The 21439-nt window shown below is 45.5% G+C and overlaps 1 protein-coding gene across 1 annotated transcript in view; it reads right to left on the reverse strand.

The window, feature by feature from the left end:
• Positions 1 to 21031, reverse strand: part of LOC138796630 (tachylectin-2-like) — a 34696-nt gene extending 13665 nt beyond the window's left edge. The window contains exons 1-4 of the mRNA XM_069976246.1: positions 20792 to 21031; positions 18029 to 18136; positions 1549 to 2389; positions 39 to 219 (exon numbers count right to left, since the gene is read on the reverse strand). Of these exons, the coding sequence (XP_069832347.1) occupies positions 39 to 219; positions 1549 to 2389; positions 18029 to 18136; positions 20792 to 20804 (1143 nt within the window). The 5' untranslated portion in view covers positions 20805 to 21031. The remainder of the gene's footprint in view (positions 1 to 38; positions 220 to 1548; positions 2390 to 18028; positions 18137 to 20791) is intronic.
• Between the last annotated feature and the right edge of the window lie 408 nt (positions 21032 to 21439).

Consider the following 21439-nt stretch of genomic DNA (forward strand, 5'->3'; position numbering starts at 1 on the left):
CCAGCCATGTATTTTATAGTGTAGCCTCAATAACTTACCTCAGTTTCATTAGTCTTTGTTAGGTTCCAGTTGTGGGTGGTGCTCATGTTAAGTCTAATAGTCGTAGATGCTTCAGAAACAAAAGGAATTCCACACTTGAAAGAAGTTTCAAGTCCGGCTTCAAACGTAAATCCATGTTCATGGGAGAAAGTGCTGGATGCCCTTACAGTTTTATTGATCCTGACACAACAAAAACAGCGTTCTTAGGTCTTAGGTTCATGGTGGAAGATTTCCTATTAGTAAGAATATAATCCCTTTAATTCTGGGTCACAATCCCTGACATGTTGTGTTTGCCATAGATCCCCACCCTGTGGCTCACTATAGGAGCTCTCACTCATGGATATAGGCCCTGGCTATACTACAACATGTACACACCAATATTGGTGGATATCCTAATCCATACTGGATGGTTAATATACTATGATACCAATGTGTAAAATGATATACTAAAATAGAATCATTTTAAAGATTTACATCATCATGCCTAATAGGTCTCTCTTTCTTTAGTAGAAAATGATAGAGAAGGTTGGGGACCTCTGTCATAGGGAGACTCCTTACATTCTGCAGCTGAAAAATGTAAATACCACAAACAATGGTCCATAACTGATGATATATAAAACAGCAGAAGGGACCACTGACTAGAGACCGATACTATGGTGCAAGTACAAAGGTAAATAAATAAAGGCATGATTACAGGAAGCCGAGCTCATAAAAAACATGTGCAAAGCAAAGTACAAAGGACCCATCTCCTGGATTTCCGACCTAAACCAGACTGGCGTACTGTAGATGTGAACTTATATTGGATCTGTCGCCCCAAATGACGTATCTGTTACAGTAAATACCAGGGCTGCTTCATAGTCACAGATTATCTCTGGTTCCATTATGGGCTTCATGATCCAACAAGTAACGGTAATCAGGAGCTAAACCATTTCCTACAATCTCTGAGTAGCGGCTTCTAAGAGCCCTATGACACAAAGCCATTATCTGCCCAATGAGGCCGATTTGAACAAATAATCGTTCCATGTAAAAAACACAACGATCAGCCAAGGAGCCGATCATCAGCTGATCATTGTCTTTCAACAAGTTTAAAAATCATTGGCTGAGGACAGGGTATATACAACATAAAGAATATACTTACCTGTCCAGACTCCCCCAGTGTCCTCCTGGCTTGTCCCTGGGATCCCCCCTCATCTCAACAGTCAGTGATTGGCAGAGCAGGCTGTCAGTGTAGAGACAACCTCAGAAGGTTCAACAGTGGTGAATCCCAGAGGCAGGCCAGGAGGACACTGGGGGAACGTGGACATGGGAGCATACATCTTTATTATTTTCTATATAGTAGTAGTAGTACACTAAAAGTACGGGCTACACAAACGTCAGCAATAATGCCCGTTCAGCCCTTGCTGCACAATCATCGAATGGCCATCATGCAGATTGGCACTCACTTTCCCCACTAATCAGGCTGTCTAATACGGTCTTTAGAGTTACACCAGCTTACAGTAGAGTACTTACGTGTAGGTGTGTCTCATGATAGTAGAGCTTCCTCTGTTGTCGTAGAGCTTCTCCTCCAACACCTCAGGGGTTTCCGACAGTTTTTCCCCCTCGTCAACCAGGAAATCAAAGCTGATAATATTAGTAATTGTTCTGTCTTTTGTAAAGGACAAGAATCGATAGTTATTATAGCCCCATCCTACGCATTCGGCATCAATCCTATAATGAAATAACTGTCCTGGTTTTGGTACGAATCCTTTGTAGAGGTTTCCATTGTGTCTATCTACACACCACAGGACATCATCGTTAGTAATGCCCATGAAGTGAGTGTACCTTTCCCAGCCCCATTCAATCTCCTGACTGTTCCATGGACAATATTCATCAGTAGGTGGAGGCCCAAAGTACAATTTGTTATTGATCACACCATACAGATTGCCATTTGGATGAAAAAGCAATGCTAAAAATTGCCAGTTCCCCCTTCCGATCTTTGTTGCCCGATCATAGAACCAGGGTACATTCTCATTTTCTGGTGGGGGGCCCTTATAAAAATCTCCACTATGAGTTGTGCAATAAAAATCTCCATTGGGGCTGAAGAAAATAAGTTTAACTTTGGTCCAGTCAAATCTCCCAACTCTTCTAGCCACCGTGAACCAATCAAGAACTTTCTTGGAGGGCATTGGACCTCTGTACAGGTCACCAGAGCGGATACAGAAGAGCTCCCCAGCCGGGCTGCAGGCTATAGCGTTGACATTTTCAATCTTTCCCAAAGTGATTGCTCTTTGACTATAACTATCTTGATGATGCCGGGGTGGTAAGCCGATTTGGACAGTGTAATCCTGAGTAAAGGCCAGAAGGAGTGTGTCTAGAATAAAAAGAGGACTCAAATGAGATAACATAGTAAGTACAGAATAAGGCCTCTAATACCATGTATCTATCTAGGAAATCCGGAAAAACTATGGCGGCTACACATGTTAGCTGTCTGGAGCGTCACTTGGCGGGAAAAAGGGATTAACCATAATTCCAAGCGCCTGTCCAATCAGCTGGAGGCCCCTCTATGATGTCAGCACCTCCCCCTTTATATGAGGCAGTTCGGTAATGGAGGTGGCCAGTCGGCTGTGTGTGGAGGAGAGAGCAGGATGGCGGCAGGCAGATAGAGCAGAGCAGGGAGAGACTAACAGAGGGATATAGGGACAAAGAGGAGAGCAGGGAGAGACTAACAGAGGGATATAGGGACAAAGAGGAGAGCATGGAGAGACTAACAGAGAGATATAGGGACTGAGAGGAGAGGAGGGTGATTATGGGGGATTGTTTATTGTAGCTGTCAACCAAGTGTCCAGTTTTCCAAGTAAGGGTATGTGCACACTACGGAATTCCAGGCCGATTCCACTGTACACCAAAAGAATTGACGTGTCAATTCTTTCAGTGTGTGGCAGAATCCGCTTGTGCCTAGAATTGAGTCTATGGCACAGGCGGAGATGCGCGGGACCGCCAGAGTCTGCGAGCAGGTGCATGCTGTGGAATACGTGATGGGTTTTTCGTTGGGATTCCGTAGTGTGAACATATCCTAACTGGGTGCCTATAGGAATTCACTGGGACCAGTGAAGACACAGTTCACATTATTCACTCACTGGACACTGTAAACTCCTATGAACTCCTAATCTACCAATTTACTGGGATCAGTATATGGAGCGTGCGCCTTACATAATCAGTGGCCGCGCTCCACTCCCACTGCGTTATACAAGTATTATAACTGCTTTCCTGGGAGAAAACTGATGTTGCGCTTCTGCTCCACTGATGTCCACTACTGCCCATGGCGGAAAATGGATGACTGACTGGCTGATTGACATTTTTTTTTAAATTGTAAATTTCCAATTTTTGTGACTTTTACAAGAAAATACTTTAACAAATTAGTCCTTCTGCAATAGTCCCAGTACTGACGCTCCTATAGTTCGGCTGTTTTATTGAAATCCCTTAAGATTCTGTTTGTGACACTTAACGAGTTTGATCGAAAATTTGTGAACGTCGCAAGGCGAATTTTTGCCTGCTTGGATTATCTGTAATTATAAGCTCCTATAGTCAGGGATTTTGCTCCTCCCCATTTCCTATTGTAAGATTGTAGCTTGCCATGGTTGGAGAATTTACTCTAAGGGCCCTTGCACATAGGGAAATCATGCGGAAAACTCGTCCCCGCGCGCTTCTGCTTCACTTTCCGCCCTTTCCATAGACTCCATTCTATGGTCAGGCGGAATCTGCCGTCCACCTGAAGAATTGACATGTCAGTTCTTTGGGCAGACGGCAGAATCCGTCCGACCTTAGCATGGAGCCTATGGGACCCGTGGTACTTCAAGCGGGAGCGCAGGGGGCGCAAGCGACGGAATCTGCGGCAAGTTATTCATGTAATTTCAGTAGTGTGCAAGGGCCCTAACTCCACCACTTATATGGACCCTCATTCTATTTAGAGGGCAAGTTTCAACAATCAGGACTTCTACTCATTCCCTAAATTATTAACGTGTAATTATCATTTGTATAAACCTTCTGATGTGTCATGGCGACATGTCAGAAGTCACTATCCGTCAGGGTCCGGGTGCTTAGACCCCCACCGATCACTAGAATAAGTAGTCTACGGAATTCATCTCCTTATAGCGGAAATGAAGGGGCAGAGCGTGTGCTGCATTAGCGCTATAAGGAGATGAATTCCATAGACTGCTAATACGAGCCGTTTACAGAATTATAATGGGAACCTTCTAATGATCAGCGGGGGTCTCAGCACCCGGACCCTGACCGATGCTGACCTCTCTGACATCTTTTTATGACATGTGAGCAAATGATAGTTACATTTTAAGGCCTTTAACATGGGCTGATTATTGCTAATGAGTATTCCTAGGGAGGCTCTTATCTCCAACAATCATCATGTGTGAAAGGACCAGAGATCAGCCGACAAGCAAACAATCAAAGTTATATAGATTTGTAATGCTGTGTTTACACAGAACGATTATCGTGCGCATTTGCACGATAACGATCGAATTGGAACGATAATCGTACGTGTAAACGCAGCGAACGATCGAACGACGAAAGAAAAATCATTCACTTTGATCTTTGAACATGTTCTTAAATCGTCGTTCGTCCTTCGCAAAAAATTCGCAGATCGTTCCGTGTAAACAGTCGTTCACCTATTTTACCTATGTGCGAGATAGGCTTAAGCGATCGCAAAACGAATTTTCTGTACGATATATCGTTCCATCTAAACGCTGATCGTTATTAAAAAAAATCGTTACTACAAAATCGTTAATCGTACGATCGGGTGAATTATCGCTCCGTGTAAACGTAGCATAATTTACTTCTATTAAAAAATCTCAAGTCTTTCCATACTTATCAGCTGCTGTATGTCCTGCAGGAAATGTTGTTTTATTTTCAGCCTGACACAGTGCTCTCTGCTGACATCTCTGGCCGAGACAGGAACTCTGTCTCGGTTTTCTATGAATCCCCATAGAAACCTCTCCTGCTCTGGACAGTTCCTGTGTCAGCCAGAGATGTCAGCAGAGAGCACTGTGTCAGACTGAAGATAAAACAACATTTCCTGCATGACAAACAGCAGCTGATAAGTATGGGGAGACTTTAGATTTTTTAATAAAAGTAAATTACAAATATATATAACTTTCTGACACCAGTTGACTTGAAAGAAAAAGATTTTCCCTGGAGAACCCCTTTAACCTCTTAAGGATGGAGCCAATTTTCGTTTTTGTGTTTTCGTTTTTTTCCTCCTTGTGTTTAAAAGGCCTTAGTATTTTTTCACCTAGAGACCCACATGAGCCCTTATATTTTGCCCCACTAATTGTACTTTGCAATGGCAGACTTAAGTTTTGCATAAAATATGCTGCGAAACAAGGAAAAAATTAAATGCGTGGTGAAATTGGAAGAAAAAAAACACAATTCCTTTTTCTTTGGGGGGTTTCGTTAAGTGCTTTAGGCCCCTGTCGCAGAGTCGTCCCTTCAGTGGTAATGAAGGTGCATTCTCAGGTTTTACCACAAGGTGCCAGTTAGAGATGAGCGAGTAGTGAAATTCAAAAGTCAAATATTTGGGGAGCAATATAGCGAGCCATACACTAAGGCAGGTATACCATCCCCCACTGGCGTCACGACAGAACTATAACCGGCTAAACTATATTCCACCGACCAACCACCACTGAAATGGCGTCACCCGAAACAACTTAGCAGGTGACTGGTCGCAGAGCTACCACAGAATTGGCGTCACAAACAGGATTCAAACCTCGTTGCTGCCTGTATACCTGTTTGCAAAGAACTGTGTATGGTGCATGATTGATTATTTGTAGTGCTTACTCAAGAACTGTATACCCTCACCCGCCAAAGCGGATTACAAGTGTATAACCACCCAGCACAATACTGCCCAGAAGATAAGTGCCCCAACGATAATCATCTTAAGTGTGAAAATTAAAGTGGGGGAGCCATCTTTATTAAATCTGGACTGTATCCTGTATTTTCTGGCTATGCCACAACTTTTAAAACTCCCGCCCACTCCATAGCCACCTACTGGCAGAACAGGAAAAGACGAGAGCTCTAACCGGAAGCTCCGAAGCTTCACAGCCACTCAACTACCCATGCAGCCCGGAGCTCATCATCAGCCCAGTGGCGTAGCTACCATAGAGGCAGGGTAGGCAGTTGCTATGGGGCCCGTGCAGGAGGGGGGCCTGCGGGAGAAGGTAAAAGCGTGTGTCCTTCTGCTTAACCCTTTATGTACTGCAGTGTGTAAGTGACCCAGTGTTTACTTACATGCGGCAACACAAAAAATGTTTTGTGTTGTGCGTAGGGGAGGGGGGGTCCGTTAAAATTTTTTGCTATGGGGCCCCGTGAATCCTAGCTACGCCCCTGCATCAGCCTCTGCAAACAGCAGCACTACTTCAGTGTCCACAATGTCTGCTCCGGACAGCAATGACCAGCAAGTCGCCCTGCGCCTCTGCTCCACCTCCAGCATCCCTGAACCTACCCATCCTCCGGTGCAGCTCCCTCATCAGCCCCTGCTATGGCCGCTCATCCTGCCTCTATCTTCTTACGCCCGGCTAATCTGCCATTTTACCGGGGTACCACAAGAACACTGGCCCACTTTAGTGAAAAACTACGTAGATTACTAAAATGTCTCTTCTTATCTCCTGAGCAACAGTCAGAGATTCCCCTGGACCAGCTAGAAGGACCAGCAGCTGAGGAAGTTCGTAGCTGGGCACCCGCTCACAAGATCAGCATTGATGCCATCCTCCACAAGCTGAGAGAGGAGTTTGAGATCCCGTCCCCATCAGAGGTCAGACTAAGGTTCTATGACAGACGTCAGAAGCCAGATGAGACCCTCAGAGACTATACACTTGCACTACATGCTGCCTTCAGAGCTGTGCGCCAGCTAGACACCTGCAGATGCAGAGCGCATCATCATGGACAGATTCATAGAGGGTGTAGATTCCAGGTCCACACAGGATAGACTCCGGGATTTGGCAAAACAAAACCCTGGCATGCCGTTTACAGAGTTCAAGAGTCTGGCACTCAAAACCCTCAGTCCTCCAGGTGCCACAGAGACACTATACACAGCTCCTTCTCCCCCTGTTCTGACTAGTGCACCTGTCCCTCCAGTGCTTATTGCTGCCCCACAAGGTCAGGCACTACAAGCAGCAATCACTCCTGTTAACCCCTTACAAGAACAAGTAGAGGCAATGGCAGAGACTCTCAAAACTGTATGTCAGGCCCTAAAGGACTTACAAATGCAACCTGCCCCCAACTCCAGAGAGTCTTCCCGCAGTAGGCCACGCTCCCCTGAGCCACACATCCCTCTTTCTAGCCCTGATCGTCTTCCACCGAGAGGGACCCCTTATTAGAGACCTTACTGTACATTTTGTAGGGGACCTGGCCATTACAGGAGGGAATGTTTTCAGTTAAACGAGATGCCCCTGAGGTAAGGGACCGACCTTCGGGTGGAAAATCCTCAAGGTCCAAGAAGGTGTCCAAGTGGGAATCGAGGTTTCTATCGTCCTGCCCACATGTAACTGTCCGGGTCAATGGTATCCCCCTAGATGCTCTAATAGACTCTGGCTCCCAAGTCACTACCATTGATCATCAGGTGTTCAAGAGACACTTCAATTGTTCTGAACTGTCTGGCGAATTTCCAGAAGGTCTGTCACTTGTTGCAAGTAATGGTACACCCATATCCCAGATTGGTTACTGGGAAGCTACAATACAGTTGCAGTGGCCCAGAACAGAGGTTTTCTCTAATTTCTCTCAAATGTGTATATTGGTGTCAGGATTTGTTCTTATTTGTATGTTTCCTAATTATTCCTGTTCTGGAAAAGTGGTCCCACTGCAAACTGTTTGTATTATGTCACCCCCCAGTGTCCAAGTATGGTATTTCTCATGTATATTCATCTACCTATGGTCCAATGGTGTGATAATGCAATAGGCTTGGTGAGTCACGTGACTGTTCCCCTGCTGCCATGGTAACTCCAATAGCTGTCGAGCTTTGGCTGGGGATACCATGTCACTTCCTCTCTACCTCAGTAGTCTTCTCCCTACCTTCAAGGGAGGAGGTTGTGTAGTCCTTTCCTCTACCTTTTAGAGGGAAGGTTATGTGAGCTCTCTCTCCACTGTTAGGAGAGAAGGTCGTGTGCTCTGCTGCTCCAGTGCTGACCAGAAGTAGTCCAGTCGGAACCTGGTTCCTTATTCTCAAGTTCTCAAAGATTCTCATCTCTCACAAAGATCTGGGTGTCGTTCTTCAGTCACTATTCTCATTATCCTCTATTATCATCAACAGCAGCAAGTATTCATTTCAACTCCATTACGCCCAGTATCATATCTTCAGCACTACTACTCCCATCATTCCGTCTCCTTGCTTCAAGTAACGCTATCATCACAGCCTATTGCAGCATCACCCATTTCACAGATATATTCAAGTCCGCCTTAATCCTGGTTGCATCCAGAGAGACTGTTGCTATTGGTTACCACCGTTACAATAAACGCACAACTACCGTTGTTTCTGAACCCTGGCATTGGTCTAGTTATTGGTGCCTTGACTAGGGACAACGAAGAATTGCCCGGACCCCACATGGTCAGGTTCCCGTGGGTTAGTCAGCTCCCCTCGTGCCAATACTGTGACCTAACATCTGGCAACTGGCTACCCGGGTCCTACCCAGTACTACCACCTACTACTACCCTCAGCGGGAGGCCCCAGCGCACAGTTAGGTAGAGATAGGATACCAGGTCAAGGTATTATTGTGACTGAAACATATGGTAGCACAAGTTCTGACATGGTGTTAGGCATGAATGCAATCCGGACTGTTTTGGGAAGACCACACTGCTGCAGCATCACATAGATACTGGCGAACACCAGCCAATCAAAGAGCATCATTGCCCCCTGGCTCCATCTACGTATCAACCAGTTAAAGAGCTCACCCAGGAAATGAAAGATGCCAAGGTGATTCAAGACAGCCTCTTCAACGGATAGAAGGATCACTCACAGCATTGGGGTCAGCATCCTACTTCTCCATACTTGACTTAACCAGCGGATACTGGCAAGTACCTGTAGCCCCAGAATACAGGGAGAAAACTGCTTTCACTACTCCCATGGGACTCTACGAATTTACTGGGATGCCATTCGGCCTATGCAATGCTTCTGCAACCTTCCAGCGCCAAATGGAAAGATGTCTTGGCCATGTTAACTTCCAAAGTGTCCTGCTGTACCTAGATGACGTCATTGTATATTCCAGCTCTTACCAAGATCACCTGCAGCACCTGACAGAAGTATTACAAGTTCTCATCCATCATGGCTTAAAGATAAAGCCATCCAAGTGCCATCTGTTGGAACCCCATGTCAATTACCTGGGTCATGTTGTCAGTTCCACAGGCATCCAGCCCGATCCAGAGAAGACTGCTGCAGTCACAAGTTGCAACTCAAAAAACTGCAAAGATGTCAGAAGTTTCCTGGGATTTTCAGGATATTACAGGCGCTTCATCCCACACTTTGCCCAAATTGCTGCTCCCCTGGCAGAGCTACTGTGCAGCTGCCCAAAAGATGTTCCTGGCAAGAGACTTTCTATTAATTGGTAACAGGAACAAGAAGAAGCCTTCCAAGTGTTAAAGGCTCTTCTCCCGCCAATTCTGGCCTACCCAGACTACACACGGCCATTCCAGATATATACAAATGCCAGCTATCAAGGCCTAGGAGCTGTTCTCTTTCAAGTTCAAGACAACAAAGAGCGGGTAATCGCTTATGCTAGCCGAAGCCTTAGAGAAAGTAAAAAGAGTGACCAAATTGGAACTCTTAGCCTTAATCTGGGCTATAACTGAAAAATGTTAAGATTATCTGGTGGCCTCCACATTCGCAGTGTATACGGACAAAAATCCTCTGGTGAACCTCAAAACTGCTAAACTTGGTGCCTTAGAGCAGAGATGGGCCTCACGTCTGGCAAACTTTAACTTCACCATCAAGTGTAGCAGTGGAAAAACTAATGTGAACACTGACGCGTTATCCCGCTTACAAACAAGAGCCATCTTGTGAAGAGCAGTGGGAAGATGTTGAGATGCCACCCTTCTAAAACCGCTTTGCTCATCAAGAGGTGATGACAGTGGTCAAGCAGGATGAAGATAATCCCAAGACTGACCCTCGCCAAGATCTAAATGGAAGCTGCTCCATGCTGAAAGCCGTGTTCTTGGAGAACTCCAAGACTACCTACTCACAGGCAAGGTACCCATCATACTACGTAAAGCTCACCCAGACATTGAGATACAGAGACTCTTAGGGGGAGATTTATCAAAGGGTGTAAAATTTAGACTGGTGCAAACTGCCCATAGCAGCCAATCACAGCTCCTCTATTATTTTACCAGAGCTGGAAGCTGAGCTGTGATTGGTTGCTGTGGGCAGTTTGCACCAGTCTATATTTTAAACCCTTTAATAAATCTCCCGCTTAGAGTCTAATCCTCATAAACTCCTTAGACCCTGTTACAAGCTGTAATGCCTGGAGTAGTGGATCCACTGGACTGTCACCAGCGATGACACTAACCTCACCAGGGAGCGGAGTCTAAGGGGCCGCTGGTTTTCACCAGAGCCCGCCGCAAGGCGGGATGGACCTGCTGCGGCAGGCGACCCCCAGGTCGCTACCCCTGGCTTGGTTGCTGGTGACGGCAGGCGAGGCGTGGCAGGAGCAGTAGGCAGGAGATGGTACTGGCAGAGGTCTGTAGGCATGACCGCAGGTGACAGGCTGAACACAGGAACTAAAGTGTAACGGGGAAGCAGGAACCAGGAACAAGGACTAGGGACCAGGTAGCGGACAGGAATCAGGAACAACAGGGAGCTGGGCCAAACGCTATGGGAAGCATGTAGAGGCTCCAACACCTGTAGTGGGGCAGGGCTGGAATTTATAGGGAGTGATTGTGTGCAAGACCAATTAGGAGCGCACTGCCCCTTTAAATCTGAGACAGCCGGCGCGCGCGCGCCCTAGGAGGCGGGGACGCGTGCGCCAGCCGGCACAGCGACGGACAGGAGCGTGGAGAGGTGAGGCGCCCCCCGGGGCCGAAGTAACAGCAGCGGCGGGTCCCTGCCTTTGGACACCGGCTGCTGCATGGGGAAGAGAGGAGTCGCGGCGGCGGCCCGGAGCACGGGACGCCGCCGCGGCCGTGACACAAGCGAAATAATTCAGCATATCCTAATCCCCAGGCGAGATGCCAGAATGGTCTAAGTTGCATGCCATGATCAGTCCGGCCACTTCAGAGTGCATAAGACATAGGCCACAATCCAGAGAAGATTTTAATGGGTCGGTATGAAGACTGATTTTGAGGGATGGTGTCAAAATTGCCCCGATTGCAACCTTCCCAAGAGAGGGAAGAAAGATGCCAGAGCACCCTTGCACCCTATCAGTACCTCCAGACCAGGTGAAATTGTGGCCATAGACCATGGGAAACTGGCCCCCACAAGATCTGGCTACAGCTATGCCCTTACCATGATCAACCACAACAGGAAGTGGGCAGTAGTCGTTCCGGTGAAAGACTTGATAGCCAGAACTACAGCCATCATTATATCAAGGACTATGGCTGCCCTGAAGCCATTCTCTCAGATCAAAGTCCGGCATTCCAGTCTCAACTCTTCCAAGAGTTATGCCAATACCATGAGTGCAAGAAACTGAGAATGACAGGGAAATGGACTGTGTGAACGTATGAACCCAGTGGTCATTAACATGCTCAGAACAGCAGCTGTGTCCAAACCAGGCAAGTGGCCTGAACTTCTAAGAGAACTAGTGGAGATCTACAATAATGCCACTCATTGTTCTATGGGCCACATTTCTGGCGACAATAAGGCCACCTACATAAGGACAGGGTCTTAGCCATCCAAGTCACAGATTCTCCTAACCTGCTACCACAAACAGACTGGGTACAAGAGCACCAGTGGAGAATCCAAGAAGCACAGGAAATAGTAAATAGCAAGATGAAAGAAGCTCATGACCACCAAGAGGAAGACTATGACTGGCGTGCCAACACCCAACCTCCCAAAATTGGTAAAAAAGTCTGGCTAAAAGATGGCCATCATTCTGGGAAACTTGATCCGCTGTGGGAAGAGGATCTTTACATGGTAATTTCTATTTCCCATGAAGCTGCTGGCATTTACCAGGTTCAGAAAACTGCGAAGTCACCTGTAAATGTTCACTGCAACCGACTGAAACAATGACAGAGAGCTACCTACCAGTCCATCAGCTGCTGAAGACCCTAAGATTTAGCCTGCACCAACTTGCCTGCCATCAATAGAAGTGCTCCTCAATGCAGAACTCCTCTATCTGCCCTACAGCACAGCTGCTATTTCAGTTCCAGCAGAGGTTCCCTATCAACCACCAAGAAACCCAGATCACCTCCCACTCTACCAACCGGCGAACAACCGATTCCTCCACTCTGCTATCCTCCCAGAAGAAAACAACGTCCTAAGAAAATTCACCAGGCCATACAAAGGTCAACCTCCTGTACATTACCATGACCTGGTTTATATCTAGATTTGCCCCTCGATTTGGGCCCCTCGATTTACCATTCCCCTTAATTGATTGTAAATAGTGTAGTTAGTTTAGAATACTTAGGGATTGTACTCAAAAGCCACGGACTAATGGACTTCTACTATTGTATTGTAATGACTGGAGTCGTGGATCCACTGGACCGTCACCAGCGATGGCGTAAACCGCACAAGGGAGCGGAGTCTAAGGGGCCACTGGTCTTCACCAGAGCCCACCGCAAGGGGACGGACTTGCTGCGGCAGGCGACCCCCAGGTCGCTACCCCTGGATTGGTTTGCTAGTGACGGAGGGCAAGGGGCAGCAGGAACAGTAGGATAGCAGGCAGGCAGCGGGACACACGGACACAGTCACGAGCAGGGACCGCAAGGGGCAGGAACAACGGGCAGGAACAATGGGCAGGAACAACGGGCAGCTGGGACTAAACACACTAGGAAGCATGCAGAGGCTCCAACAGGGACTGTGGGGCAGGTGTACTTTTATAGGGAAATGACTGGTGCACACCGTAATTAGGGACGCACTGTCCCTTTAACCCCTTAAGGACAGAGCCAATTTTGATTTTTGCGTTTTAGTTTTTTCCTCCTTGTGCTTAAAAGCCCATAGCACTTGCATTTTTCCACCTAGAAACCCACATGAGCCCTTATTTTTTGCGTCACTAATTGTACTTTGCAATTACAGGCTGAATTTTTGCATAAAGTACACTGCGAAACCAGAAGAAAATTCAAAGTGTGGTGAAATTGAAAAAAAAAAAAGCATTTTGTTTATTTGGAGGAAATGTGTTTTTACGCCATTCGCCCTGGGGTAAAACTGACTGGTTATATATGTTCCTCAAGTCGTTACGATTAAAACGATATATAACATGTATAACTTATATTGTATCTGATGGCCTGTAAAAAATTTAAACCATTGTCAACAAATATACGTCACTTAAAATCGCTCCATTCCCAGGCTTATAGCGCTTTTATCCTTTGGTCTATGGGGCTGTGTGAGGTGTCATTTTTTGCACCATGATGTGTTATTTCTATCGGTACCTTGGTTGCGCATATACGACTTTTTGATCGCTTTTTATTACAATTTTTCTGGATTTGATGCGACCAAAAATGCGCAATTTTGCACTTTGGGATTTTTTTGCGCTGACGCCGTTTACCGTGCGAGATCAGGAATGTGATTAATTAATAGTTTGGGCGATTACGCACGCGGCGATACCAAACATGTTTATTTATTTATTTATTTATTTACTTTTATTTATAACCTGGGAAAAGGGGGGTGATTCAGACTTTTATTAGGGAGGGGGCTTTTTACTATTAACAACACTTTTTTTTTTACTTTAACACTTATACTAGAAGCCCCCCTGGGGTTAGGGTTATTCCCCCCCTGGGGTTAGGGTTATTCCCCCTGGGGTTGGGGTTATTCCCCCTGGGGTTAGGGTTATTCCCCCTGGGGTTGGGGTTATTCCCCCTGGGGTTAGGGTTATTCCCCCTGGGGTTAGGGTTATTCCCCCTGGGGGACTTCTAGTATAAGTGCTTTGATCTCTCATAGAGATCTCTGCAGCATAGATATGCTGCAGAGATCCATGAGATAGGCACTCGTTTACTTCCGGCTGCTGCTGCCGGAAGTAAACGAGTGCCGAGCCGGGGACGGCGCCATCTTGGAGCGGTCCCCGGCCGGCTTCAGAAACGGAGATCGCTCCTCCGGGATAACATCCCGGGGGAGCGATCTCCGCCACTAGACACCAGGGAACGGCTTAATCCGGTAATCGGATGCAGCTGTCATGTTTGACAGCTGCATATGATTACTGTATTAGCGGGCACGGCGATCGGACCGTGCCCGCTAATACCTACGGTCCCGGGCTACAAGCGGCACCCGGGACCGCCGCGGTTCAGAGCGGGGTCGCCGCGCGGCCCCGCTCTGAACGTCCTTACCGGCATCAGGGCGTAAATTTACGCCCGATGTCGTTAAGGGGTTAAATCTGCGACAGCCGGCGCGTGCGCTCCCTAGGAGACAGGGACGCGCGCGCCTGCCGGGACAGGAAGAAGCAGGAACGCGTCGAGGTGAAGTGCTCGCCGGAGCCGAAGAGACAGCGGCGCCGGACCCCAGCATATGGGCTCCGGTGTGCGCTGTCAACAGAGAAGAGTAGCAGTGGCGGCGGTGATCCGCAGCACGGGATGCCACCGGGCCCTGACATATACATATGTTGCTCTCAAGGACTCTTGATGAAGTACAAGGTAATCACCTTTGAGTTGCACATTCTGGGGACTATTTTTTGTTAGTTTTATGTATGCAGTTTATCGAGTTTACATAGTAGCACGACAGCAGCCCAAGAGGGAGGGATACACTGTGTGGTTACCAGCCACACACTGTTACAATTAGGTCATTATTGCCGGTGAGGAAGGAGCTGACTGCGGGAGAGGACTGGCTGCTATCAGCAGCCGAGTCCTCAACGTCAATGACAGGCTGCTGCGATAGAGCAGCAACCCGCCATTAACCCCTTAAATTTCAAAATCATGTCACGTCCGCAACTTTCAGGTGTAAGTGACAGGAGAAGCTCTTGTCACTTACCGATCAGGGCTCTGGCAGCTAGGGTTTCGATTGCATGGCCTGATAAACATATAATATACCGTAGGGCGCGTAATTTTCTGATCTATTAAAATATAACAATCTTCATTCCGTACGGCTAAGGGAGTAAACGAAAAGAAAGGGAAAAAAGCGTCAGGAATACCGATTTTTTGTTACATTATAGATATAAAAATTTTAATAAAAAGTGATCAAAACACCCAAGCTACACAAATAGGGTATTAATAAAATTAAGAAATCATGGTGCAAATAATGACACCCCATACAGCCCTGTAGGTGAAAAACTAAAACCGTCACAATAGGCCCATTTTATTAATAACTAATTACAAAAAAAGGATTTCATTAAAAATATATATAACATTAGAGAATCTGTGTAACCTGCATATGGTTGTGTTCGGACTGACCTATAGAATAATGGTATCATGTCACTTTTACCATATAGTGCATTACGTAGACACAGGAACCCCCCAAAAGTTACCATATTGCATTCTTTTTTCCAATTTCAACAATTTATATTTTCAGAAATAAAATTTTAAAGTTCTATCATACATGTTATGGTAGAATGAAAGGCGCCATTACAAAGTACACCTGTTCCCAGAAAAAACAAGCCCCCACATGGCCCTGTAGATAAAAATAGGAAAGTGCTAGAGCTCTTAGAAAGGGAGGAGGAAAAAGCAAAACCGCAAAAATGAAAATTGGCGCGGCCCACTGGGTCATTTTGGGCTTGGTCTTCAAAAGGTTAAAAAGTGGAAAAAATAAATAAATGTTTATAAAAGTTTGCCAAAGCCCCTCCCCCAATAAAAATCTGACTCACTTTTTACAAAGAACATAAAAATAATAAAATGAATTAACATTTTATATACTGTATAAAATAAAACAATATTGTTTCTGCATGGTGAAAAGCATTAACAAAAAGCGATGAAGAAAACACCAGGATTGCGGATTTTTTTCTTTTTCATTTTATGGCTATGTTCACATTACGTGAACACCCAGCCGCTCCATGACCCCGGCCGGGTCACGGAACGGCCGGTCTTAGCCCGGATTATCTCGGCCGGTACTTAAATACCGGCTGGATGATCTTTCCGGCCGCGGAGCTCTGATGTGCGCACTCGCATCAGAGCTTCCCATTGCCGACAGTGAAGCAAGCGGCCGGAGCCGCTTGCTTCACTGTGTGAACTGACAGGTCTTTCTGCAGCCGGAATTCACTGAATTCCGGCCGCAGAAAACTGACCTGTCATACTATGTGTGTACACTCCGTCCGGGATCCCATTGACAATAAGGCTATGTTCCACCCCGCAAAACTATGGCCGTAGTTCTGCGTCGAGAACTATGGCCGTAGTTTTACATAGAGTGAACATAGCCTATATGTAAAAAAAATAAAAAGTGATCAATATGTCCCATCTACACAAAAAATCATGCCCCATACAGCCCCACAAAGCACTATAAAAGTCACAATAGAGCCATTTTAAATATACCTATTAAATATACCAGTTTTCAGACTGACCTATAGAATAAAGATGTGTCAGTTTTACCGTAAAGTGCATTATGTAAACTTGAAACCCCCCAAAATTTGCAAAATTGATTCACCCCATAAATTATATTAATGGGACGCCATCACAAAGTACACCTGTTCTCGGAAAAAAAAACCTACTCCTTATATGGCCCTGTAGATAGGAAAATAAAAGAATTATAGCTCTTAGAAGGCGAGGGAAAAAAAGGAAAACTGAAAATTGGAACGGTCCTGAAGGGGTTAAATAACTATATAGTAAAATAACTGGCAGCATTAATGCATTACAGTGATCCCCTTGCACTGATGCCACCAGCTTTTTCACTATATATTTATTTAATACAGCATATTTTTATTCTAGTTCTGCTATTTTTCGTTTACAATATCTTTTACGCTTAGATTTATTCACATCCCAGCACATGATTATACATGTATGGCCCTTAGGCAGGGTTCACACAGCCTTAAATTTTTCCTAAAGCGACCAAACAAAAAACACCATGGGCATGGTAAAAACACCTGTGGCCAGATGTTAGCTGTAAGTCAGTGCCATTTTATGAAATACTATACCTACTTGGTTTTTTTGTGTGTTTTTCTCTCCTCTTTGGTGTTTTTTGGCTCTGTTACAGCTCCTCCAAATTGCAGCTTGCTGAGGGAGTGGCATTTCTTTTCTACAAATTGTGGCGTTTGAAACATTGGGGGGGCTGGAGTTTCCCCATCCCTGACATAGATGTTAGAGAGGAAAGGACCTGCAAACTAACTCGAGCACCACTTGAGCAAAGTCGTGGCCCTCAAACCAGTGCTTCATCCAATCTAAGAATCATAGAACATTGACTGGGGATATATGCCAAGCCAAACATCTCTCCAAAAGACTTTCCATCTGCAGACGTTAGCGTACAGAGATGAGAAGTGTATAGACAGACAGGTAGGAAGAGGCCGATTACTTGTGAGGAGGAATTATGATTAATATTCTCTAAAGCTTCCCCAAGCTTGTCATCCATGTATTACTCCTCTCCACAATCCTAGGACCTGACCCTGATACACCCCGCATGCAACTACAAGTCTGTAATAGTAATAACTGCAACAAAGACCATGAGAAAGGTGATGACGATGAGGAAGGTGATGAGAAAGAAGAGAGGATAAAAAAAGAGATGACAACGAACGTGAGAAGATGAGGAGGAGGATGAAGAGAGAAAACCGAGATAAGAAGAAGCATGTGATTGCAGAAGAAGGTGATGGAGGAAGATGATGAAAACGATAACAAGGAGATAAGAAAGTAAAGAGGAAGCTGATGGTGATGAGAGGGAAGAAAAATAGAGAAGACAATAATATAAGATAAGTACAAAGATAAAACAGTGGATGATTATGATGAAGTGGAGAACACTTACCTTTGTCTAACTTTGATGGGTCTGGCACTGGACCTACCAGCCCGTTGAAAGCAGAATACCGGTCAGTGATGCGAATTCCGCCCATGTTCTTTGTATCCATTCTTCCTCCTGTAACACATAAAAAAGTTTCCATCATGTCCTTCCTTTGCCTTCTTCCCTCATGTATCAAATATAAAGGTTTCCTTTCTCTTCTTCCTCCTGTAACATATATAAGGGTTTTCCATCATGTCCTCCCTTTCCCTTCTTCCCTCCTGTAACATATATAAAGGTTTCCATCATGTCCTCCCTTTCCCTTCTTCCTCCTCTACCATATATAAAGGTTTCCATCATGTCCTCCCTTTCCCTTCTTCCCTCCTGTAACATATATAAGAGTTTCCATCATGTCCTCCCTTTCCCTTCTTCCTCCTGTAACATATATAAAGGTTTCCATCATGTCCTCCCTTTCCCTTCTTCCTCCTGTAACATATATAAAGGTTTCCATCATGTGCTCCCTTTCCCTTCTTCCTCCTCTACCATATATAAAGGTTTCCATCATGTCCCTCCTTTCCCTTCTTCCTCCTGTAACATATATAAAGGTTTCCATTGTGTCCCTCCTTTCCCTTCTTCCTCCTGTAACATATATAAGAGTTTCCATCATGTCCTCCCTTTCCCTTCTTCCTCCTGTAACATATAGAAAGGTTTCCATCATGTGCTCCCTTTCTCTTCTTCCTCCTCTACCATATATAAAGGTTTCCATCATGTCCTCCTTTCCCTTCTTCCTCCTGTAACATATATAAAGGTTTCCATCATGTCCTCCCTTTCCCTTCTTCCTCCTGTAACATATATAAAGGTTTCTATCATGTCCTCCCTTTCCCTTCTTCCTCCTGTAAGATATATAAAGGTTTCCATCATGTCACCCCTTTCCCTTCTTCCTCCTGTAACATATATAAAGGTTTCCATCATGTCCTCCTTTCCCTTCTTCCTTCTCTCCCATATATAAAGGTTTCCATCATGTCCTCCCCTTTCCCTTCTTCCTTCTCTCCCATATATAAAGGTTTCCATCATGTCCTCCCTTTCCCTTCTTCCTTCTCTCCCATATATAAAGGTTTCCATCATGTCCTCCCTTTCCCTTCTTCCTCCTGTAGCATATATAAAGGTTTCCATCATGTCCTCCCTTTCCCTTCTTCCTTCTCTCCCATATATAAAGGTTCCCATCATGTCCCCCCCTTTCCCTTCTTCCTTCTCTCCCATATATAAAGGTTCCCATCATGTCCCCCCCTTTCCCTTCTTCCTTCTCTCCCATATATAAAGGTTTCCATCATGTCCTCCCTTTCCCTTCTTCCTTCTCTCCCATATATAAAGGTTTCCATCATGTCCTCCCTTTCCCTTCTTCCTCCTGTAACATATATAAAGGTTTCCATCATGTCCCCCCCTTTCCCTTCTTCCTTCTCTCCCATATATAAAGGTTTCCATCATGTCCCCCCTTTCCCTTCTTCCTTCTCTCCCATATATAAAGGTTTCCATCATGTCCTCCCCTTTCCCTTCTTCCTTCTCTCCCATATATAAAGGTTTCCATCATGTCCCTCCTTTCCCTTCTTCCTTCTCTCCCATATATAAAGGTCTCCCCCTTCCAGAGTCTTTCTGTGCTCATGCAGTGACATCTATTCCAGTTGATGTAGAGTTACTGGCTTTTTTCTGTAGATATAATGTTAAGTGTGGCCGTGCTCACTGCCCACCTTCTCCCCACCTCTCTGGCACGAGCGGAGCAGAGGGCCGAGATGTGAATAATTTATTTGTGAAACAAGCTTTTACGCTTAGATTTATTCGCATCCCAGCCCTCAGCACATGACGACACATGGATGGCCCTTAGGCAGGGTTCACACGGCCTTAAATTTTTGCAAAAACGACCAAAAAAAAAAACACCATTGTTATGGCAAAAACACCTGTGGCCAGATGTTAGCTGTAAGTCAGTGGCATTTTATGAAATGCTATACCTACTTGGTTTTTTTTTTTTTTTTTTTTGCGTTTTTCTCTCTTGGTGTTTTTTGGCTCTGTTACAGCTCCTCCAAATCGCAGCTTGCTGAGGGAGTGGCATTTCTTTTCTACAAATTGTGGCGTTTAAAACATTGGGGGGGCTGGAGTTTCCCCATCCCACATAGATGTTAGAGAAGAAAGGACCTGCAAACTAACTCGAGCACCACTTGAGCAAAGTCGTGGCCCTCAAGTCAGTGCTTCATCCAATCTAAGAATCATAGAACACTGACTGGGGATATATGCCAAGCCAAACATCTCTCCAAAAGACTTTCCATCTGCAGACGTTAGCGTACAGAGATGAGGAGTGTATAGACAGACAGGTACGAAGAGGCCAATTACTTGTGAGGAGGAATTATGATTAATATTCTCTAAAGCTTCCCCAAGCTTGTCCTCCATGTATTACTCCTCTCCACAATCCTAGGACCTGACCCTGATACACCCCGCATGCAACTACAAGTCTGTAATAGTAATAACTGCAACAAAGACCATGAGGAAGGTTACGGGAAAGAAGAGACGATAAAAAGATGAGATGACAACGGATGTGAGAAGATAAGGAGGAGGAAGAGAGAAAACAGAGATAAGAAGAAACGTGTGATTACAGAAGAAGATGGTGAAAACGAGAAGAAAGTGATGAGACAGTAAAGAGGAAGCTGATGGTGATGAGAGGGAAGAAGAAGAGAGAAGACAATGATATAAGAGAAGTACAAAGATAAAATAGTGGATGTCTATGATGAAGAGGAGAACACTTACCTCTCATCATCATTGTTGGGTCTTGTTGGGTGTCACGGTGGATCTGGCTGCTCTCTGTAAGGAGACTGCAGGTCACTGAGGAGAATTCTGCTCCGGACTCTTATATAATCCAGAGGAACGGTGGAAACTGTGGGAACCTGTGTCCTTCTCCTCCTCCCTGCAGCGCTCCATCATGACTCCTCATCTCTGTTTACCCCCATGTGTTTACTCTGTATCTCCTGTTCTATGACTTGGTGATGGTGAAATGCTTCTATTACTATGCTTATCGCAGATCACACCTTGTATAGAGAACATCAGTTTATTTGCGCCTGTCATGGGGCGATCATTATTATACACCCTGGTGACAACTTCTCTCAAAAATGTTTGATTTTCACACAAATGTTTATAATGAGAGAGAAGCATGTGGGCAATGTGCTTAGGTGGGTGGAAGGGAAGGTGAAGGCCTCTTGTATCTTATGTGTAGCCTAGGACGGGGGATGGGCAGCAGCACCAGGGTTCTCTCACCTCAATGTCTATAATGGAATCTCAGCTTCATAGGTCACAAAACAATAGGGCTCCATGCACATAATCGTAAACTTTATCAGAATTTCTGCTGCCGACATGGTGTTCACAAGGCAACCCTGGGGTCATTGAGGTTCTGGGGTACAG

Source organism: Dendropsophus ebraccatus, chromosome 7 (assembly GCF_027789765.1).
Source record: "Dendropsophus ebraccatus isolate aDenEbr1 chromosome 7, aDenEbr1.pat, whole genome shotgun sequence".
Lineage (NCBI taxonomy): Eukaryota > Metazoa > Chordata > Amphibia > Anura > Hylidae > Dendropsophus > Dendropsophus ebraccatus.